This window comes from Eublepharis macularius, chromosome 2, assembly GCF_028583425.1.
Source record: "Eublepharis macularius isolate TG4126 chromosome 2, MPM_Emac_v1.0, whole genome shotgun sequence".
Taxonomy (NCBI): domain Eukaryota; kingdom Metazoa; phylum Chordata; class Lepidosauria; order Squamata; family Eublepharidae; genus Eublepharis; species Eublepharis macularius.
This window is the reverse complement of record NC_072791.1, coordinates 197,749,732-197,772,619: the sequence shown is the minus strand read 5'-3', so window position 1 is coordinate 197,772,619 and position 22,888 is coordinate 197,749,732. Positions and strand designations below refer to the sequence as shown.

At 43.5% G+C, this 22,888-nt stretch overlaps 1 protein-coding gene across 1 annotated transcript in view; it reads right to left on the bottom strand.

The window, feature by feature from the left end:
• Nucleotides 1–22,888, bottom strand: part of LOC129323589 (collagen alpha-1(XXVIII) chain-like) — a 63,940-nt gene that overhangs the window by 37,379 nt on the left and 3,673 nt on the right. The window contains exons 3-14 of the mRNA XM_054970118.1: nt 21,687–21,707; nt 19,060–19,119; nt 17,880–17,933; nt 17,097–17,141; nt 15,626–15,652; nt 15,367–15,411; nt 15,187–15,231; nt 12,280–12,333; nt 8,259–8,327; nt 7,816–7,884; nt 3,703–3,771; nt 100–168 (exon numbers count right to left, since the gene is read on the bottom strand). Of these exons, the coding sequence (XP_054826093.1) occupies nt 100–168; nt 3,703–3,771; nt 7,816–7,884; nt 8,259–8,327; nt 12,280–12,333; nt 15,187–15,231; nt 15,367–15,411; nt 15,626–15,652; nt 17,097–17,141; nt 17,880–17,933; nt 19,060–19,119; nt 21,687–21,707 (627 nt within the window). The remainder of the gene's footprint in view (nt 1–99; nt 169–3,702; nt 3,772–7,815; nt 7,885–8,258; nt 8,328–12,279; nt 12,334–15,186; nt 15,232–15,366; nt 15,412–15,625; nt 15,653–17,096; nt 17,142–17,879; nt 17,934–19,059; nt 19,120–21,686; nt 21,708–22,888) is intronic.

Below are 22,888 nucleotides of genomic sequence, written 5' to 3'. Positions count from 1 at the left end.
CTTTATTTTGCTTCATTAGCCCCTTTGTGAGTAGTATCAGTCACAGTGTATTCTGTTTTATTTGGGCTGTACAAATTCCTTGACATGTTTACAGCTCACCTTTTCACCCTTTATGCCAATGCCTGGTTGTCCCCGAGGTCCCTTTGGCCCATCAAAACCACGATCTCCCTTTAGAGAAAAATGAAGTCATGTCTTGGTTAATAAGTGTGATCCATACTTTCATCTCAGATCCTATTTAGTTTAGATGGAGTGGTTGCGGTGAGTGGGTTGAAACCAAACTTATTTTTCCAATGGAAGAATGGAATTTTTCTGTCTCTCCCCTTCCCACACTGCAGCCCACTGATCTTCACAAAATGCTACTCCTGGGGGGATAGGGGGGATCCTGGGAAATGACATGAAGTGGGGTGGGTCTGCAGCAGGAACGGAGATTCAGTGGAAATTGCCAGTTTAGTCTGGATCCAACTCCATGCAATTAAAAATTCAAAATACAAAAATGCAGAGGAAATGCCTGAAGTTATTTTCTTTTGCACATCAAAGATTTTTCCCCAGTGACTTCACCATTCCATTTGCAAAAGAATCACAGATGAGACATGAATCCATGTTTTATCTTCTTGCCATTTCAAATATGTTTGATCCAGTTCTGAAATTTGCACATCAGTGGGAAAAAACTAAATGCATATCACATATAAACATGGACTCCTTGATGTATGCAGACAGAGATGTTGATAGAAAGGTGGAGACCCCTCCTTGAATAGGACTTTCATCACCAGTCTCCCAGATAAAATCTAAACATCAGTCACATAATCTGAACATAAGCACATAAGATATGGCTCTATTATTAAAATGTATAAAAAAGGAGGCATTGGATTTAACCTCTTATTGGCACTCCTCCCTGGTACTGTCTATATGTTTCTTTGGAATTGTTAAATTGTATACATACATTTTAAATATACTTTTAATGTTTTAGATGTTCTCATGTCTGATGTTCACTGTCTTGAGGACTCTGTTTTGGTGGAACGGTGGCATAGAAATGTTTAAAATAAGAAAACAAATAAAATAAATTTAGGCCCCTCTCAGTCAGGTGATCAGTGAGGTCAAAGCTGAAAGCACCAAATGGCTGTTCGGAGTCATGTGATCTGTTCCCAGCCGAGTACCCGGAAGCATGCATGCCACTTCAAGTACTAGTTGCAGAGGTCAAGTGTTTGGGATTGTATGCGCAGCATCTTTTTGCACATGGTGTTATTGATGCTACAGGAGATGTGTAAGCAAAAATCTGTTTCCTCATGTTCAACATTGCTGATGGATTACGGCACAAATTCTTTGTGTATTAACTAATTATTATGTTCTTCCTAATTTTCAACATATATATTATAATACTTCTTATTAAGAAGTATACAAGGTTGTTATCTGCACCGTGCTGACGTGAGATAGGTTAGGCCAATCCAAAGCCACCCAGTGAACATGAGAGCTTGCCAGTTGCCACAGAAGCAAGTTCTCTAATCCTGCTAGGTCACACTGGCTCTTACAGTGTTATAATGTGTACAATATGCTAAATGTAAAATTCTGATTTATATAAGTAATAAAAAATAACCCATTTGAGTACAGCAGAAATTGTTAACACTTGTTTCAGATTCTATTTTTCTGTTCACAATGGTGTCCTGGCTAAACTCCAGATTAGTTAATTACATTCATTCTGCCTGTTTAAATCTCCAGTTCGTTAGTGCGTTCTTAACTTCACTAAGCTGTGATGAAGTGATGCTGTGTATTCACTGGGAATTGACTGCTTATTTTCATGCAAGGAAGGGCTGATTTTCTATTTCAGCTTTTATATATACACAGTATGTTAAATGAAAACATTTTTAAGATCAGAACTTTTCCCTTGCTTACTAAGAAGACATATTCCTTGAATAAATAACTTCGTTGAATAATCCTGCCATAGCACATAAAGGAGAATTTGTTAAAGAATTACTTAAAAAGAAGGATATCCTTATCTACCAGGATCTGGAAGACCCGGGTTTAATCCCCACTCAGAGCCAAGCTACAAGTGATGCCTTACACAGGTTGGACGCTTGTCAGCTTACCTCAAGTTTTGATGGGAAATGTAGGCACCCTGGTTTTACAGCTTGGCTCTCCATTACAGCTGCAAGACCAGGATGCCTACATTTCCCATCAAAACTTGAGGGAAGCTGACAAGTGTCCAACCTGTGTCAGGCGTCACTTGTAGCTTGGCTCTCACAGTCTTGGAAACTCAGTGGCTGACTTTGGGCCAGTCACTCTCTTAGAGCAGAACCACAAGTGACAAAAGGCACAGATTGGACACTTGTCAGCTTCCCTCAAGTTTTGATGGGAAATGTAGGCAGCTTGGCGGAATGTTGGACAAGTGACAGTTGAAAAGTCCATTGGACAGCAGTCGGAGAGCGAAGCTGCGAGTCCAGGATGCCTACATTTCCCATCAAAACTTGAGGGAAGCTGACAAGTGTCCAATCTGTGCCTTTTGTCACTTGTGGTTCTGTCAGTCTAACCTATGTCACAAGGTTGTGGTGAGGATAAAAAGCAGGAGAGAATAATTATTTGAGTCTTCAAACTGTTTGAGGGACCTCATTGGAGAGAAAAAAGAGGTATAAATAAATAACACTAACAATGATTATCTTGAAAATATTACCAGAGACAGGGAAAATGGTGGCTCAACAGAGCTGTAGGAATGGAACACGATTACTCAGGCGGGGGGCGGGGGGGATCCTCTGCCACTGACTTTTTTTGTCTCCCGGCTGTTATTCTTGAAAGAGAAGCTGTCATTTCCTCACAAGATTTTAATGGACGTGAAGGACAGCAGTTTTTTTTTTAAAAAACAGCAAGAAATCTTAGATTGGGTGAGTTGGTAGTTCAGATAAGGCTGTGCACCTGTGGGCCCCAGGCCCTGGCTATAGCTTTGAGAAGATAAAGCAATGACAATAGAACCCTTGAATGAAGTTGCATGTGGCATGCAGATTCCAGTTAGAAGAGGCAAACCTGAACTTTTACATAGTAAAAAAGTAAGCTTCTAGCCATCCATTCTTGTTCTGTTTCTGAATCATCATCTTGATAAAAACAATAGTGGTGCTCTTATGTGGCTCCTGGTGACAGATACATGCAGCTGGGGAAATAATGTCACATTGAGCATACAAATAACAAAACAAGAAAATGAGTGGCAAGCCTGACTGTTGATCAGTGCCTTTTGGTGCTTGACAGACAGGAACAACAGAGAAGCCTGGTAGCAAAGGTAACCAATTACAAAAGGTCTCCGGATCAACAATAAACCATTAGAAGAATATATTTATACAGTGACAATAAATAGAAATATACTTATTCTTCTAATGGTTTATTGTTGATTGGGAAACCTTTTGTAATTGCTTGACAGAGAGGGCCAAACTAAACATGACAAGAGATTTTTAAATGCTGCAAGGGCTCAGTCCTGATGGGGGTGCAACATGAAGCTCTCCCCCGCTTTCCTTTTCAAGTGCTAAAAACGGGGCAGGGGAGGGGGGGGGAGACAAACAGTTCCATGGGCAAATTTTGTAATGTAGATTGACATTAAAGGAAAAGGATTTCTTTTTATATCTCAGCTCTTCCAATTTGGAAATGACAGTGGCTTGGTAACAAAAATAAACACATTTTGAAGGCCTCTGCTAAAATAATTTCTTAAAAATAAACACTCTTCAATACCTTTGGACCAGGAAGACCTTCACCTGGGGATCCTCTTTCTCCCTGAATACCTTGCGGTCCTTGAGGCCCCTATCAAAATATTTGTAGAAAACAAGTCAATAAGAAAATCAATGTTCGTTTGATCTTGACACATCTTTGTGGTTTAGAACCTAGTTGCAACCTGTTCAGAACTGCTGTAATAAAACTACATTCATGAGACATCAAGGAGAGAAATATGCATGACACCCATAACAAGTTATGCAGGATCACAGTAGCCGTATTTTTAATCACTGACAAAAATGTGGGGTTTGCCCTTGTAATAATTCAGCTAAGCAATCAAACATAAGTTCAACTTTGAAAAAAAGATAATTATGGGATCACTCACATGCTTAAAGTAAAACAAGGATTTAAGATTCCCTTGAAGAAGATTTCCAAATAGATACAGTAAGGTGATGCTTTCCCAAACATTACACATTTTTACATCGTTTTCTCTGTTGAGAAATCTCCTGTATGATATGGAGTATTAAGGTGACAGAGGAGTGTTCTAAGACAGATACTCACATGGAGAGCAGACCACAGATTTGTCCCAGGGAGACTGAGGACGTACCCTGCACGCTGCTGCGGCTGTACAGTAGGGGAAACCCAGCGATAGAGGGCAATGGAAGTTCCTCTGTCATCACTGATCATACCATTGATCAGAACACAGCTTGAAAACCATTTGAGTAAGACAAAAGGCCTGTGTACATATGACCCCTGCATGCATTGACAGAGTGTGCGGAATGAACACAACTGTGCTGGCCCCACCGCCACCTCATCACTGGCTTGTGAGCACAGCTTCTACGCAATGAGGCAATGTCCATGCACATACCCCCTCCCTGAAATGCTTTCCAAATGTTGCCAATTATGGGAGGGGGGAGTGTACATATGGACACTGCCTCTGTGCACGAGCTGGGGGTCATGAAGAAGTGGGGGCAGGGCCAGCATGCTTGTTGCCACTCTCCCTTTCTGTGTGTTCAGTCAATGTGCAGGTTGAGTTGTGTGTATGGGCTGAATCTCACTGAGCAATCTCATGCATTTTATTTAGTTAAATCTACTGGGCACCCGAATGCTTTCTCTGCCTGCATATAAGTCTGTCTGTCTGTCTCTTTTGCACCTATACACGCAAACACATATACATGCAAACACACATTTACTGTAACACACATGTATATTTGTACCTATGAGAAACTTGGTGAATGTTGACATTTACTGATAATTCAGTTTTGGATGGAGACAATTACTAGAGGGAGGAAATTAGGAATGTCCTGCTGGCTTGCTGGATGAAGCTAGCAGCAGCTGAAGTCAAACTAGGTTGACTTTTTTCTCCTCTTCCTATAGGTATTTAATCTGGGCAAGGTATGAGCCCTGAAGCATGAGACAAAGGTCAAGAGCCAAAGGACGTTTGGCCCATTGCTTGCAACCTGGAACCTTCAAAGGTCAGCTTGGCAGACTCAGGGCCAAGCTACAAGTGACGAATGACACTTGAACGGCAAGTGGATTGAGTGGAGCGCAAGTGAACAGGGAGAAATACACTTGCCGTTCAAGTGTCATTCGTCACTTGTAGCTTCACCCTGAGATCAGTGAAAATTTGTCTGTGGGTTTTTTGTCTATTTGTTTTTGTAATTTGCAACTTTTTTTGTAAGCTACTTTAGGTCCCTTTGGAGAGAAAAATAACATAAAAACCTAAATAAATTCCAAGAACTACCAATTTCTCTTGGCTAATTACCATATTTCACCCTCTGTTTTATAGTTCAGTAGTAACTGCTTCATTTTACTATGCCCAAATCGTAAACAGGCAGGGACTAGGAGTACAACATTCCCTGCGCCCAGATTGATTTGGGAACCTAATTAGTCACACATGGAGGTGTGCAGTTTGGTTGGGTATTTGGAATAAAATACTGGATTTTTGCTGATTTGGTTAAATCTGGCTATTTTGGATCAAAATAGTGAATAATGAATCAAACTGGTATTCTGAACCAGTCCACTAAATTAATTCAGTTTAATTCGGTTTAATTCAGTAAACCAGGCATGGCTGTTCCTTTGCTGTTCCCCTACAAAGAAACAGCAGCCCCTGCCTTTTTTGCAGAGAGAGGAGCGGGGAGGTCATTTTTCAAGCAAACTCCACCAAATTTGCAGGGGACCTACTCCTGACTGTCCTCTAAGGATCCCCCAACCAACAAAAGACCAACATCACACTAGAAAACCATACCCATTCCACCCAAACCAAACTGAAACAAGGAACACTGTTGCAACTTAACCTCTACAATCAGGAGTATGTCCCCTGCAAATTTGGTGGGAGTTTGCTTGAAAAATGCCATCCCTATGCCCCTGGACAGTCCCCAATAGCTTTCTCCATTGGGAATAATGGAGAGTGGCTGGGGGCATGTTCTTTGAGGGCGCATAGGATTGTTCCTGAAACTTCGGGGCGGGGGGGGGGGAGCCAGAAGTAGGTTTCCTGCAAATTTGGTCAAGTTTACTTGAAAAATGACTCCCTCGGCCCCTTTGAATAGCTCCTGGATTGACGGCTGAATAAAACCAAATTTCTCTGATATCGCCGAAATAAATTTGAGAATCTGTTTGGTATTCCCAGAATGCCAAATTTGGGACTCTAGTATACTGAATCCAGATTTACCTAACATTTTTTGGTGCGCACCCCTAGTCAAACAGCCCTCTTGCCTCATTTAATTCTCCAGTGAGAGTAAGGGAGCATCCAGTACCATGCTTGATTGTATGGCCTTTAGTTTCAGGGCTCCAGCGACAGCTAGAACCTTTCTAGGAATCCATAACTGCTTACTTTAACCCTTTGTTTGACTTGAAATCATAGCAAGAGTACACATGCTAGTTTTACAGTTTAGTGAAAGATTAAAGTGAGAGAATCTTGATTCCTAGAGAAGTCTTATCTTGCTCCTGGCAGCTCTGACAAGCTAGTAAATGTCCAAAGAAGTCTCATAATCCTTTCTGACATTTAGAAAATCTCAAGCTTCTTTGACCAATGACCAAATTTCACCATTCCCACTATTTAGGAATGAATGTTGGCTACTATCTAAGCTTCATGACAGTAACAGTGGGTAGCTGGCACTTGTCAATCACAAATCAGCAAAACAAGACCATCCACAAGAAAGGCAGGACTTTCTAGACATGTATGCTGAGAAATATGACTTTGTAGGCTAACCAACAACAACAACATACAATTTATGCCCATTAACGCCCACTCAGAGCGGTTTACAAAGTATGCCATTATTATCCCCACAACAGCCACCCTGTGCGGTGGGTGGGGCTGAGAGAGCTCTAAGAGAGCTGTGACTGACCCAAGGTCACCCAGCTGGCTTCAAGTGGAGGAGTGGGGAATCAAACCCGGCTCTCCAGATTAGAGTCCCGCACTCTTAACCACTACACAAAAAAGACACAAACATATCCAAAATGGTCTGATGAGGACAAAGCATGCTTCAAGGAATACAAAATGTTGAGGGCAGTTAAAGGAAAGGAAAAGAGGAGGGAAGAAATTAGCGAGCTCTGGCTCCTGAAAGTTTATAGAATCTTGGAGGAGGAATTTGGGTGTGTGTTTGGGAAACGTCAAAATCATCTATCTCCTTCCCTCAGTTCCTCATAGGATCCTAGCTTGTTCCCTCCAATAATGGAGTTTATGGTTGAGTAGCTATCAGGACAAAACGGGGCTTCTTACATACAGTGTAAAGTTTTCTGCATACTCAGGAACTCCCAATGTGTTTAGAGGGCTGTTCAGTCAGAGGAAAATTTCTCAATCATTTACTTTCCCCTTAATTTCAGAAACATTTATACTGAAACTTGTTGTAGCCCAGAAGAAACAATATGGGTGACAAGAAAAAAGGAGGAGGCGAAATATTTCATAAAGAAAGATGAAATTGCAGTTCATCTGCATAAAAATTATAACTAACATGAAAAGAAGTTATGAGAACTACATATGCAAAAGGAAAAGGATGCAAAACTGAACCCAAGGTGCCCAATATCAAATCCAAACTTTGAGGTAGCTTTGAGGCTTACTGCAAGAGAGATCTATTATCAGTATTCCTTTCTAACAGATTCCTTTAACAGGATTTACCCCATAGAAACACGTACCGGTAAACCTGGTTCTCCAACCCCTGGTGGACCGACAGGACCCGGTCTTCCTATTAAACCGATATCACCCTGTAGAGAAAAAAAAGTCATTATGATATCTGGAAATAAAGTAGGGAGTTTTTTTAAACGTAACGTCCTCAATGATAAGGAAATAAAGCAAGTCTTTTCCTAGGATTCATAACTATTTTGAAACATATCACTTGAAGTCAATGTTCAGTTTCAGTGCTGATAATCATACTGAGAGCTAACTGTGAAGTGTTGGGCGTCTTTCTTTTAAAAGAATGGTATGAATGTATTTGAACTGTGTCCAGAATACCTTTCAGGTATTACAAAGACATCATTTATTCTTTTAAGTTTTTATCCAGTCATATATTATTTCAGCAGCTGTTCTTTTTTTGTTGTTGTTACTTTGCAAAGAAGGCGACATGATTGGCATTTTTTACCTTTGGGCCTGGCAATCCTACTCCAGTTTCTCCAGTCAATCCAGGAGGGCCAGGGAGGCCTCGTTCACCCTTCAGAGGGAGGGAGAATACTTTTGTTAAAAAAAGTTACACTTTTATGGAAAACAGACTTACTTCCATTGTCTTGGATGGACAAGTTTACAGATTTGCATAAAAACCAATAACGAACTCATAAAGAACTTAGAGAAAAATAAGTTTAGAACATAAAAAAACCTCAAACTGTAGTGCTCTACCTGTTTATTATGATTCTAGCCAGGGTTTTTTTTCTGGGAAAAGAGGTGGTGGAACTCAGTGGCATAGCATGGATTGCTAGCACCTTGGGCAACTCCAGGCAGCTGGTGCCCCTGGAACGACGTGCACACTCTATGCGCATGCGATCCAGGCACCGTGTGATGACGTCACTTCTTGAAAGTGACATCACGGCGCAGGGCATGGCCACCTCCTGGGAGTGCTCCTGGATTTCAGGCCCTCTTGCCTCCCTGCCCCTTACCTGGCAGCCCTTCAGCACAACTGCCCATGCCACCTGCTCAGTGCACTCCTTGGCCAGCAGCCACTGAAGTAGGGCCAGCTCAGCGCTCAGCAAGCTGGCCGCCCCATCTGCGTGGCAGGTGGTGTGGGCGGCCTCCTGTGGATGGAGCGCAGGCTCTCCTCAGTGCGGTGCCCCCTAAAAATTTTGATCCCAAGGTGGCCGCCTCTCTGGCTCCCCCACACTATGCCACTGGCCCAAGCAAGCCCATGAGCTTGGGTTGCTTGGGTGCAGGGCTAGAGCACAGGAGCACTGGGAAGGGGAACCGCCAGTGCTTGGTCTCTGTGCCTGGGACAGGAAATCTCCTACGCTGACTGGCCACACCTCCTGCTTGTCACCCGACATGCCCTCACGAGTGGGGAGGCTCCCTTCTGCCTCCGGCCGGAGGAAATGCTAGAGGAAGCGGCAGTAGAGACAGCCCCTCCCCAGCAAGCTGGGGTGCAGGGCCCACTCCTGTTTCACCGCTGCTGAGGCTCAACGTGCTGCGAAAGAACTGGACGCCTCGGGCTGCTTGTGGGGAGGAAACGGGATTGGGGGTGGGGCCACTAGACACATGTTTACTTTCAAGAGGTGCTGGAACTGCATTCCACCGCATTCCTGCTGGAAAAAAAGCCCTGATTCTGGCAGATTGTTTGCATGGAGGGAGGCTAGGAAAAGTTAAATATAACAAGAATGGGGAGTGGGAGGCAGAGATTAAAATGGAAGGCTGGAGGAGACAGAACAGCCCAGACTGAAAGAGTTAGAGACAACCACTTTTATTTATTCAGGTGTCTGTCCCATTCACATATAAAATGGTTACTACAGGAAAACTGAGTATGCACAATAAAGAATATAACCAAAACAAAACAAAACTGAAAAGAAAGAAAAGCACATCACTAATGCTGAGATCCAGCAGCTGGATCCCACTGAATGTTTCCATGAGTGGAACAGAGGCATTTGAGTCTAGTAGCACCTTACAGACCAAGAAGATTTTCAGGTATCTGAAGAAGGGAGCTTTAAGCCTCTGACTCTTGAAAGCTCATACCCTGAAAATCTTGTTGGTCTCTAAGGTGCCACTGGACTCAAATCCTGCTGTTCATGCAGACCAACAAGGCTACCTACCTGAAACTACCTGAAATAGTTTCGTAGATGGATGGACTTCTGCCCTGCGGATGTCAGGCTGGTAGCTGGCATCCCTGGGAGCTTTAGGGGCAGGGCAGGGGGTAGAAATAATATTTGTGAGTTTTACCATGGAGTTTTCAGGGATGGGCAAAGCATCCCTTGATGCACTTATGTCACAATGAGGGTTTTGGGTGGGCATGACACCATGCATTGTGTGAAGTTGTTCCTGCACCGGACCTTTCTCGTGTTAGTCTGGGGAGCAAGGGTGGGAGGGCAGACCCACCAACAGGAGCCCTCCCATTAGAAGTGGGCAACTGCCCACATAGCCTCTCCCCCACTGAGCCCCTTAATATTGTTCCTATGAGTAGCGTTTTGGGGGGGGGGATCTGGCTGTAACAGGAGAGGGAAGGCAAGAAGTTATGCTTCATGGGTTAAAATCCTTCTTCTTGCAGAAACACTGCGCTGAATCCAAGTCCATGTGTATGGTATCTGTTTGAGTGACACTCCCAGGGCTTTTTTTCAGGGGGAACACGGGGGAACGGAGTTCCGGAACCTCTTGAAAATGGTCACATGGCTGGTGGCCCTGCCCCCTGATCTCCAGACAGAGGGGAGTTGAGATTGCCCTCCGCGCAGCAGCGCAGAGGGCAATCTCAATTCCCCTCTGTCTGGAGATCAGGGGGTGGGACCACCAGCCATGTGACCATTTTCTCCGAGGGCAACCCACTGAGTTCCACCACCTCTTTTCCCAGAAAAAAAGCCCTGGACACACCTGTGTGTGTGTGTGTGTGTGTGTGTGTGAGAGAGAGAGAGAGAAAGAGAGAGAGAGAGAGAGAGAGAGAGAGAGAGATGGGTAGGTGTGTTTGTTGTCTAAGCAATGGTCAGGAGGAAGACAAGTGCACACTGGATCCCATTTCTTTAAAAGACAAAGGGCCAAACTACATGTGACGAATGACACTCGAACAGCAAGTGTATTCCTCCCTGTTCACTTGCCCTCCACTTGCTCTCCACTCGATCCACTTGCCGTTCAAGTGTCATTTGTCTCTTGTAGCTTCTATGTGAATTCACCATGAAGTGATAGAAAGCAGTAGCCTGAATCCAATTCTCACTAATCAGTACCGTTTGGGGAGAAATGCCCCTGGAGTAAAATAGTTTTCTCCTACACTGAAAGAAAAATTTGTGTCATATAAAGCCTTTAACAAGATGTTATTTATGAGCTACGCTTTAATGATTCCCTGTGGCTTTAGAGCCATACAAAGCTTTAAATGGGCTGAAGTGCCTTGAAGGAGGCTTTTGTGGTGAGGAATGTCATGGAAGGTCCTCCTTTCTAGTCTGACTTTGCATTTCTCTGTTAAACAACAACAGGGGTCTTGATTCTTTCTGTCTAGATCTTTCTTTACTTATTTTGCAGCCAGAAACTCTTTGAGGGTCATTTTCAGTACTGCTAACATGGGTGGAACTCACAGTCAAGAAAATGATTTAAAGCGCTGTTAACATTTCCAAGGCAACAGAGCAACTGTATCTTTTATGCTAATATGCCTGTCCCAAAGAAATGAATAGGCCAGACGACATCTATTTATGTTACTACAGAAATGAGAGTTGGCAACCTCCAGGTGAGGCCAGAAGTTCTCCTGAGGTTACAACAACTGAACACCAGACTACAAAGATCACTTCTCCTGGACAAAATGGCAGCTTTGAAGAATGGACTCTATGGCTTTACATCTCTGCTGAGCTCCTCCCATTCCCCCAAATCTGCCCTCCTCAGCCTCTGCCCCCAAATGTCCAAGTACTTCCCAACCCAGAGTAGGTAACCCTAGTAGACATGTAGGATTTGTCCTCATTATCAATCTGGATAACGAGTCCATTAAAAAAATGGATTCTGCTGTAGCAAAATTAAAAGTAGCAATTTTATGGGGCGGGGGGAGCCAAAGCAGAATAAACAAACAAAACTTTTTGGATACTCGTCGGAACGTATTCTAAATAAATGAGCTTGACTCTTTGATTGAAAATGTTTTTCTTAGGGTTTTCAAATGATGTGTACAAGTCTATGATGATAATCAACAGTGAACCCGCTCACAATTGCTTCAACCTGTCCGTTTTCAAAGCCTTCACGTTCTGTTTTAAGCAACACAAAAGATGGTGGTGGTGATTTCTAACTTAAGTACACTTCTCAATGAGATACAGTGAACTTGACCCCACAGTTACCTTGATTCATTTTGCAGAGCTTATATGATTCCCTCCTCCCCAGACCAGTGGACATCTTTAATCCAAACACCGCGAATCAAACTTGGTATGAGGAAAAGCAAGTGTGAGATTGAGCAAGGTTATGATTAATGTCTATTAACATTTAACCATCAAATTAATGCTATGAATTCTTACCTTTGTTCCCTGCACTCCTTCAGCTCCTTGATCTCCAGGCAACCCTTGGGGACCCTGTTAAATGTGAATGTTTTCTTAGAATCTTTTATACTTTTAAGTGGGAAATGCTTGAATTTTTTAAAAAAGTATGCCAACAGGTTACGGTTGATCTATATAACCTCTCCCCTTCCTCCATTATACTCACAGTGGTCAAGGAAATGACAATATTTGGTTATATTTCTGAAAACATTCAGTGGTGCAGTCAGGTTATTTGTAGTTGCTAAACTTAATGGTCTTATGGGAGACCCCTTTGAGATGGCTGTCTTATATATGTCTGGTGTACAAGAAGGAAGAGATGAAGCTCCTACAGGGGGCAGCATGTGAAAAACTAGATTGGAATATGGTCTCTCTCTTCCTTCTTTCCTCTACTAAAATGTCACTGCCTTGTGAGTCCCATAGAATGCTATTATGCTTTCCTGGAAGCTATATAAACACTCGTTCCTCCCTCCAGCCAAGTAGCTAGCCCTCTCTCTCTCTCTCTCTCTCTCTCTCTGTGTGTGTGTGTGTGTGTGTGTGTGTGTCTCTCTCTCTCTTTCTCAGAGCAGAACCACAAGTGACAAAAGGCACAGATTGGACACTTGTCAGCTTCCCTCAAGTTTTGATGGGAAATGTAGGCAGCTTGGCGGAATGTTGGACAAGTGACAGTTGAAAAGTCCATTGGACAGCAGTCATAGAGCGAAGCTGCGAGACCAGGACGCCTACATTTCCCATCAAAACTTGAGGGAAGCAGACAAGTGTCCAATCTGTGCCTTTTGTCACTTGTGGTTCTGCTCTTTCTTGTATAGTATTTATATAACTCACACTGTGTTCTTACTCTACTAAGAAACTTCAAGTGTGAAAATATAGTTTGCTTTTGAATCCCCCTTGCTGAATCTGTGAGCCAGGTTCTGGACGTCTGCCCCTATATCCAGCTACAATGACATCATCTATCCTTTGGCATCTCTTGTTCTGTGTCCTATAAACAATTTGGGTAGTAGATGGATGCCCACCATTTTGAAGCCAGGAACTAGAAGATGAGGATTACTCTTTTTGAGGACTAAGAGCCGAAACAGACGTGACGAGTTACCTCAATTCAACCTGGGTTTCCTTGCCTCAAGGTTTGACGGGAAGTGTAGGCGTCCTTGCAGGTGCATCGCTGCATTTCTCCTTCCCCTGCTTGTGTGGCCCGGAGCTACATAGCTGCACGTGCTCTGCTTCCCCTCACCGTCGCACTGAGTGTCACTTCATCTCCCCTCCTCCCTTGTCTGGCCCAGTCCCCGCAGTTCTGGGCTGCGCGGCTTCTGGTGGGGGCCAGGTGAGTGAGGGGGAGATGCAGCATGCTCCGGGAGCCTTTCCTCCCGCTCTCCCAGTGCAGCCCGGTGTCGCTCTGTGGGGGCTGGGCCAGGCGAGGGGGGGGAGATGAAGTGACGCTCAGTGCGATGGGGGGAGGCAACTCCACCCCCCTCGCCTGGCCCAGCCCCTACAGAGCGACACCGGGCTGCACCGGGAGAGTGGGAGGAAAGGCTCCCAGAGCATGCTGCATCTCCCCCTCACTCGCTCGGCCCCCACCAGAAGCCGCGCAGCCCAGAACTGCAGGGACTCGGCCAGACGAGGGAGAGGGGGAGATGAAGTGACACTCAGTGCGACGGGGGGGGGGGGAGGCAGAGCACGTGCGGCTATGTAGCTCCGGGCCATGCAAGTAGGGGAAGGAGAAATGCAGCGATGCACCTGCAAGGTCGCCTACACTTCCCGTCAAACCTTGAGGCAAGGAAACCCAGGTTGAATTGAGGTAACTCGTCACGTCTGTTTTGGCTCTTAGACATCGGCAATTGTGTTAGGTAAGACTATGGAACAGGCAGAAAAACAATGTTATGCTGTGTAACGCAGCATGTGCTTTGTACTGCTGAGAAATTTGAAGAAAAATCAGAATGGAGGAGGGCCCACGGAGTGAGATGTAATAGGTGGTGGGGAGAGATAAGGACAGACAGGCTTGGGTTCCCTTCAGTCACTTTTATTTTTGGCCAGTTTTGTGAACGACTTGGGTAAGATGGGATGTTAAAGTCTGAATCTTAGTATCTTCCACAAGAAATATGAGACTTGTCAGTTTAGGATGGCTTTTAGTAACTGAAGCAGTTTTCACTGATATTAGGGAGCGTTTGAAAACCTTAAAAAATTATATCCATATAGTTTTTATGAGTTAGTTTATACTGGAATTTCATGATACAGCTTATTATAGACTTAAAAGGTTCAGGACAAACAAAGGTATTTTTCCACACAAAAAGCATAATTAAGGAATTCAGTGTCGCAGAATATAATCACTAGCTAGATGGCTTTAAAAGAGGAGAGTGAAAAATTCATGGAAGTCAAGTCCACCAATGATTATTGGGTATGACAGCTAAATAGAACCTTCATGGCTCAGGCTAAGGCCTGTAGGCCTTCCAAGGTCATCTGAGTGACTACTGTGGAGAATAGCATTGCCAGGTGTCTGGTTTTGGCCCAGACAGTCCAGTATTTGTGGGGACTGTCCAGGAAAGTAGTCCCTCAAATACTGGACATGTGGCCTGGCCCTGGCCCCTCCCCCTCTCCCATTGGCTGGTTGGCCTGGCCGCCCAGCCTCCTGCAGCTACAAAGCACTACTGCTGGGCTGGGAAAGTGGCCTGGCACTCTGGGCACCCAGGCAGCTCATGTCCATCACTACATCCACTGGTAGAAAATTCTGGGGTCTTTAGCTTTGTGGGGTTCTGGGCCAATTTGTTCTTTTCCTCCATTCTCTCTGCACCCCTGGGTGTCACTGAGAAACACTCAGTATCTATCTGAGTAAGACTAAATTTAGTGTGAAGAAACTTACAGTGAATACCAAGAAAAGTGATTCTGTTATTTCTTGGTTACCTGGAGACCACGGAGTCCTCTTGGGCCACCTGGACCTTCTGGGCCCTAAGGAAAAGTGAAAAACAAATCAAAGCTCATATCCTTCTTCATGTTGCTCAAAACATATTATGATACAAACATTAACCCTTACAGTACAATGCCCCCTCCCCTCCAGGTAAAGAACCAGAGATAGTTACTCACTCGATCACCTTTTATTCCTGGTGTTCCACATTCGCCTCTTTCCCCCTTGGATGAAAAATATCAAATCAGTAATAGGATTTCTACATTTTTATTTGCCATTTTATTTTTAGTATTTCCCACCCCCAACCCCCAATTTTCATTCTACTGTAATGATGCAGCATATTTGAGATGCTATAATGTTTTTTCCTTACACCCCATGGCTCTATTGGTCACTGTAATAGAAATTGAGGTTGACCCAAGAAAATGAAAAGCACCATACCTTTTCTCCTTTGTATCCTGACTTTCCCTTAAAGGGGAAAAAAAACGCAGAATGTCTTTATTAAATTCATACTGACTCTATTTGGGGCAAGGTGTGTATGTGGATTAGGACTAGTGTTAGAGAACAGGCTTGTTGGTTTGAAATGTTTAAACCACCTACCCCAGAGACCTGATATGAATAAGCCAACTATGTGGTGTACTGTTTGAGGGACTGTGCATTCAAATCCCTACTCTGTCACCTCAGGCCAGACATTCTTTCACAGCCTCACCTATTTCACGGGGCTGCTGTCAAGATAAAACGGAAAGATGAGAACCATCTATAGGCTTCTTTATACAACCCCAACCCAATCCGTTTTTAGTGTATGACCCGAAGCTTACCTTTAACACAGTGCGGAGGTGGGGGGACACACAAATGGGCCCCTGTGCACATGCAGAGGCAGGAGGAGTGTCTTTATTCCCTCTTTTCCATCCTGCATGCTTTAAGTAACAGGGAAAGGGCCCTGAGGGCTGCTTGTCATACAGCGTCTGCCCAGGATCTGCCCATATTATCTAATCATGCTTGGGAAGATGCGTAGAACCAGCTGTAAGGCAAATAGCCCTCCCTCGCCCTTTCTCTGCTAGTTAAGGCACATGGGGAGGGAAGGAAGGAATGATGCTCCTCCTGCCTCCATATGCACACAGGAGCCAATTCCCCCTCCCCTTTAAAGGTAAGCTTCGAGCCATACATTAAAAGCCAGCTGCGTTGGGGTTTGCCCCAATCAAATTTGTGTTAAGCAGAGGTGTAAAGAAACCCTCTGTTCTCTTGGGCTCCTCAGAGTAAAGTTGAGATACAATTAGATAGGTGGATAGATAGATAGATATCATGGTTGGCTTGAATTTGATAACCAAGTCTTTGCTATGTGGAGGGGAGTGGGAGAAAAAGGCAATGGCTTCTCTCCCAACTTCAATAGCATCAAAAGCCTAGGGATAGCTTTTCCTTGAAAAGTTGTTTCAGATTTCAGAGGGAGCGCTGTTTTCCTGCACAGTAACACCTGGGTAGAGGAAGAAAGCATAGTTCTGTTTTCTGCTTCAGGGATGAAAATATGTAAGACTGGCACTACAAAAGTCCATTGCAAGAGTCATTGTTCACCGACTTCCTCTGCGGTTCTACTCCTGGCACAGGCTCTGCAGAACTAGCACAGAAGCACTCTTGTGATAAAGGTCTGATTTAATGGTAGTTGCAGACGTGGTCTAGAACGCTTAAGCCATTTGGACCACACAGACAGTGGTTTTGTAAATGACTTTAGTGACAAACCAGTCTACCCCTGCTTACTGATATGGGAACAACCATTGGAATAGTGTTTTGACTACTAAAGTATTGTTTAAATTAGGGGGCCAATTAGCTCACATTGTGCATGTTTAAATGCCCTAGGTACATCCCGCCCTCCCCTCAACAGATGAATGCAAAATAGGAAGGAAAAACTAGATTTTACCTCTGTCCCATCTCTTCCTGGAATTCCATTTAAGCCTGGCTCCCCCTAGAAGCATTAAAATGTTTTATATTAAACCTTCTAAAGTCAAGTGAAATTTTTGCCCTGCACAGAGTGGTAAGCTGCAGCACTGCAGCCGAAGCTCTGCTCATGACCTGAGTTTGATCCTGGCGAAAGCTGGGTTCAAGTAGCCGGCTCAAGGTTAACTCTACCTTCCACCCTTCTGAGGTCGGTAAAATGAGTACCCAGTTTCCTAGGGGTAAAGTATAGATGACTGGGGAAGGCAATGGCAAACCACCCTGTAAAAAGTCTGCCAAGAAATGTCGTGATGTGACATCCCCCATGGGTCAGTAATGACTCAGTGGTTGCATAGGGAACTACCTTTACCCTTTACCTTATATCATTTGAGTTGGCAGGGTTTAATTTTGCATTCCTAAAAAATAAGGGAGGTGGGGATACAACTTCCAGACAACCTATTATCATCTTCAAATTTTTTTTTTCATTTCCATTTTTAAACTTGTAATGCAGTTTTCATTTAGGGTGACTTCCATGCTTTCAGGGCCAAACAACACAATATCGTGGATCTATAATCGGCCTCCTCCATATGTAATTTAGTAGCAAAAAGCAGCCATCAAAGCCCACAATATGAATAAGGGTTTCAGTGCTGGGGAAAGGTTCTAAACTCTGCCAGGTGATTCAGCAGAATTTTATTTCAAAATTCTCCCTTCCAAATTATTAATTTGAACACCAATGAACATTTTAATCAAATCTCATACACTATATTACCTTCACTCCCTTTGGACCAGTAGCTCCATCATCACCGGGGCGACCCTTTTTACCCTGAAAACAGCAAAACATTGAAAGAAAGTAAAGGAATTATCTAACATTCTTCTTTGTGGTTCCTGTGCATTACATATAAGGGATAGCAAGTGTGTGCAGAGTCTGTGTCAGAACCTATAAAACTTTGAGCACAAACTTCCCCATGCACAACAACCACTTACCACACATGCCCAGTGTAGGTGGACCTGAGCTTACCCAAACACCGTCATAGCAGCTGCCTTTAGAAGAACCATCTAATTGTCAGTTTCTTCAAGGAATTCCCTACTTTCCAGTTTCCTGAATTTACTGTTAATTTGACTTTAATCCTTCTATACTTTTATTATTTGTGGGGGACGGTTAGATGAAGTGAACAAGAAGAAATATAAGTGCCTAAGTTCAAAGGATATTTATGGCATGACTGAAGCTTAACTGAAGTCTTGCTTTGGTCAGATTTGTCACAGAAATGTACAACTTCCTTTGGCTAGAATGCCCATCTCTGTCCTTAATGATCAGGATTCTCAAGTGTCTAGTAGATATGATTGCCTTCATGAACATCTCCCCCCCGCATTTTTATACTCTTTCTTTTAAACCTAGCATGGACTTCTTCTAAAGCAAAACAGGCAAGAAGGAACATGTTTGGGAGAGAAGAAATATATCTTTGTTTAGAAAGGTTATACTTCTAAAAAATTAAGAAGCCATGTTTTAAAGGTATGATATTTTACTGTAAAACATGCTTGCTCCAGTTCCTTGTGGCTGCAGTATGTCAACAAGCAAGCACAGCCTGATCTTCATACACTAACCTGGCAATCTGCCATTGAATTCTACAAGACTGTCTCCCAAGTAAGTGTGCAAAGAATTGCAGCCATATGGCCCAAGCCAATGCAAGTTCACTTTGCACTAAATTCCATTTTGTTCACTGAGGTTGTCTTGAGTTAAGAAGACGTAGCTTTAGACCTATTTCACACATGCAGGAGAATGAAGTGGCAAAATGCTGAGGTGTTAGAACAGGCTGAACCCAGGGTTGCGAGGTCTCCCCAAGTCCAAACTCTGGGGGGGGGGAGGTGTGTGTGGGGGTACTCATTTGTGTATCATTAAATGAATCATACTTAAACATAAGAGAAGAAACATTAGTAAAGCCGCAACTTACAGCAGGACCAGGTGAACCCCTTTCTCCTTTTGCACAGTTACATACTGGAGGCTGGGGACACTTTAAAGGGAAAAAAATATAAATTAATCAACTTTATATAGCCAGAAAGATGGACTTTTCTTATATGTTATTATTTATATATGATTATGAAAGATGTACTCTTGGAACTACATTCTATTTTTTCCCGACAGTTCTGCTACTTTCACAGTTCTTGATTTATTACCCAGTGTTCTTTCTTCTTGTTCCACAACATGATCAAAAGTTATATTTCCCTTCCTCTCTTACTGCCAATACTCTTATTCAAATTTCAGCTTTCTGGGCAGTCTTTAAATATCCTTCGTGTTTGCCATTTCAAAAGAGAAATGTACGTGTAGCCCAATTTCAGACTCCTCTAGTAATCGGAGTGTCCTGGAAAGGTTGTAGCTGTATTGGCAGAGGCCACAACTTGCTATTTAGCCTGCTCTGTGGTTTCCGTATGAAAGGAAGGTCTAAATGTGCAAGATTCATTTTTTGACATGTGCAAAACAAGAACAACATTTTAAAATGCACATGCCAGGTTTCTGAATCCAAGGATGGCCATTCAGGAATAGAGTTGTCAACCTCCTGGTTGGGCCTTGAAATCTCCTGGACTCCAGACTCCATAGCTCAGTTCCCCTGGAGAAAATAACTGCTTTGGAGGGTGGACTCTATGGCGTTATACTTCACTGAGAACCCTCCCCTCCTCAAACTCACCACCCCCAGGCCCCATCCCCCATCCCCAAATCTTCAAGAATTTCCCAACCCAGAGTTGGGCTACCCTATGTAGGTGGGTTGATTTAGAACCAGGGCCGGCTCCAGCGTCGCCAGCACCTGAGGCAGCTTAACTGTGTGTGATGTCATCACGCAGGGCTGGTGCGCGCGCGCGGGGCCTTTCAGCCCTCCCGTTCAGTTGCTCTGGGGGCCAGGCGCAGCCAGCCACCCTGGCCACCAGCTGCGCCTGGCCTGCAGGGCTACTGAACGGGAGGCTGCCCACTCAGCTGTCCCACACTGCCGCCACCAGCACGCACTCCTGGCTGCCGCTGGTGGCGGCAGCTCCGTGGCATGTGCCCCTGCCCCTGGGCCGGCGCCCCTCCGGTGCTTTAGCGCCCTGAGGCAGCTGCTGGGCCGGCCTCAATGGGCGGGCCGGCCCTGTTTAGAATTGCATTCCAACCTTCCTACGCTTTGCAATGCATATATCATTTCAGTTAATGTATTGATCAGATTTCTAGATGAGTGAAAGTATCTGAGCAATTGTGTTACTCCTATGAGTCCGTCTTCTCTCTCTTATGTAAATATATTCATAAAGTTGTCATAACTAGAATATGTCTGAGGTGTCAAACATCCTTCCAAACATATTTTTTATTAATGTCGAACATTTGGCAAGACATTTTTCCGTCCCTTTCTATTAACTTATCATTAACATAAAGTTACCAATATGATTCATTTCCAGATATATGGTCTCATTATTACTATACAATCCTAAGAAGAGTTATAATAGCTAAGCAACAGATTTCAATGGACTTAGGGTCAAACTATACGTTATAATTAGTAATGTGCAGTGCACAGGTTCCCCAGACCTGGCTTTGATTGAAGCTGTTACATGTTAGATGTGAGGCAACTCACTGCCCATGTATGCAGAGCCCTGATTCAGATCAGAAACACGGAAAAAGGGGAGAAGGGGCTTAGCATTCCCTCTGCCCCATTTTCCCCAACCTGAAATCAGTACATGTGCAGCCACTGAAAGGGAGCAAATCGCGATCTCCTAGGGCTGTCTCAGGTCAGAAATATGGTAGTGTGTTGGTGGGCCTGTGATCTTATTAACAAATAGAAAATATTAGACAAATCACAGGCCACCTAATCCCTTTTAAGCCTGAGTTGATCTTACTTAACCTATGGAAAGACCATGATTTACCAATGGGCCCAGAAAATTAATTTCTACACTTTTAGCTGCGGCCAAAACAGCTATTGCATCTCAGTGGAAAAATCCCAGATCCCCTTCACTTTCATTGTGGTATAATAAAATATAGGATCATTATTATATGGAGAAAATAACATACCAATTACAATGTACTGAAACAACTAAATTACAGAGTGATTCTGCACACATTGGATAATGCACTTCCAATCCTCTTTATAGATTATTTTGTGTGTGGAACAAAAAATCCACCTCAAACGATTGATAAAGTGCATTGAAAGTGCATTATCCAATGTGTGCGGAATCAGCCACAATCAGATTTTTGGGAAGACTGGCTCCCAGTTTTGGACCACATGATTATCCACGACTTTAGTCCTAACAAAAAATACCCAATAGAACCATTTTGTTTTTAGAGTATCACTGCAAGAGTGTTAAACCTATCAATCTGTATTAAAGTTACTATTTGGTAGAAATTTTTATAAAGTAAGTGTTAAATAAGTACCTGTATCATATTACCTGTTATAAGTTGTACACATTTTTGTTATAAACCTAAAAAACTATTGAAAATAAAAAAAAATATTTTAAAAAAGAAATATGGTAGTGGGGGCGAGGGAGAGGCTGAACCCCACTTCCGTGCACTGGTCCCAATTTTCTTAAAATAAAAGGAAGAATCTTGTGTACAAATAATACTTACTCCTTCTTCTGCCAGCTCTTTCTGTGGAGACAGATATTTCAAATACAATTAGTACCATGTAAGTAATAAAGCATAGTTTTTTAAAAAGAATATTTTATGGGAGATAGCCGTAAGGACACAGGCCTGAAACATATTATAACACTGTCATCTGTTTTAATGGTCAGAAGTGCTATGTCTTTAGAACTATATAATTGGCAGAATTCAATGGGAAAACCTACAAAGTTTCAAAAATGTATTATGCACTAAGGCTGTAAGAGAAGTTAGTAACCCTACCCAAGGTTTATGTATCCAACAGTGCAATCCTAATCAGATTTAACCCCTTCTAAATCCATTGTTAATTCTGTTAGGATTGCTCTATAAATAGCTTGGTGGTGGCAAGCAAGTTAAAGCTGATTTATGGCTACTTTTGCTGGGGTTTTCAAGGCAACAGAGGTGGTTTGCTATTGCCTGGTCTTCTTTTGTGGTCTCCCATCCAATTACTAACCAAGACTGACCCTGCTTAGCTTCTGAGATCTGAGAAGAACAGGCTTGCCTGGACTATTCAGGTCTTAAGGTAGGTCCCATGTGCAAGCACCGAGTCATTACTGACCCATAGGGGGACATCGCATCACGACGTTTTCTTGGCAGACTTTTCGTTACGTGGTGGTTTGCCATTGCCTTCCCCAGTCATCTACACTTTACCCCCAGGAAACTGGGTACTCATTTTACCGACCTCAGAAGGATGGAAGGCTGAGTCAACCTTGAGCTGGTTACCTGAACCTGGCTTCCACCAGGATCGAACTCACGTTGTGAGCAGAGCTTGGGCTGCAGTACTGCCGCTTACCACTCTGCGTCACGGGGCTCTTTCAGGTCTTACAGGTACTAAAATCATTTGACTGAGCACAAATTTGGTGGTGGAACGGCATGGTATAGCCCAATATCATCAAATCTAAGCAGGGTCGATACTTGGATGGGAGAACACCAAGGAAGACTCTGCAGAGGAAGACAATGGCAACCACCCCTGCTCCTCTCTTGCCTTGAAAGCCCCTTGATGAAGTCGCTGTAAGTTGGTTGTACATACATACATAAGCATGAACTGAAATAACGGGGTGTGTCAATGTCATCATGAGTTCTGGCAATGCACTGAAAGGATCATTAAAACTAGGATCATTCAAGGATCATTTAAAAAAGGATCAAAAAACAAATAAAGCTTTAAAAAGAAA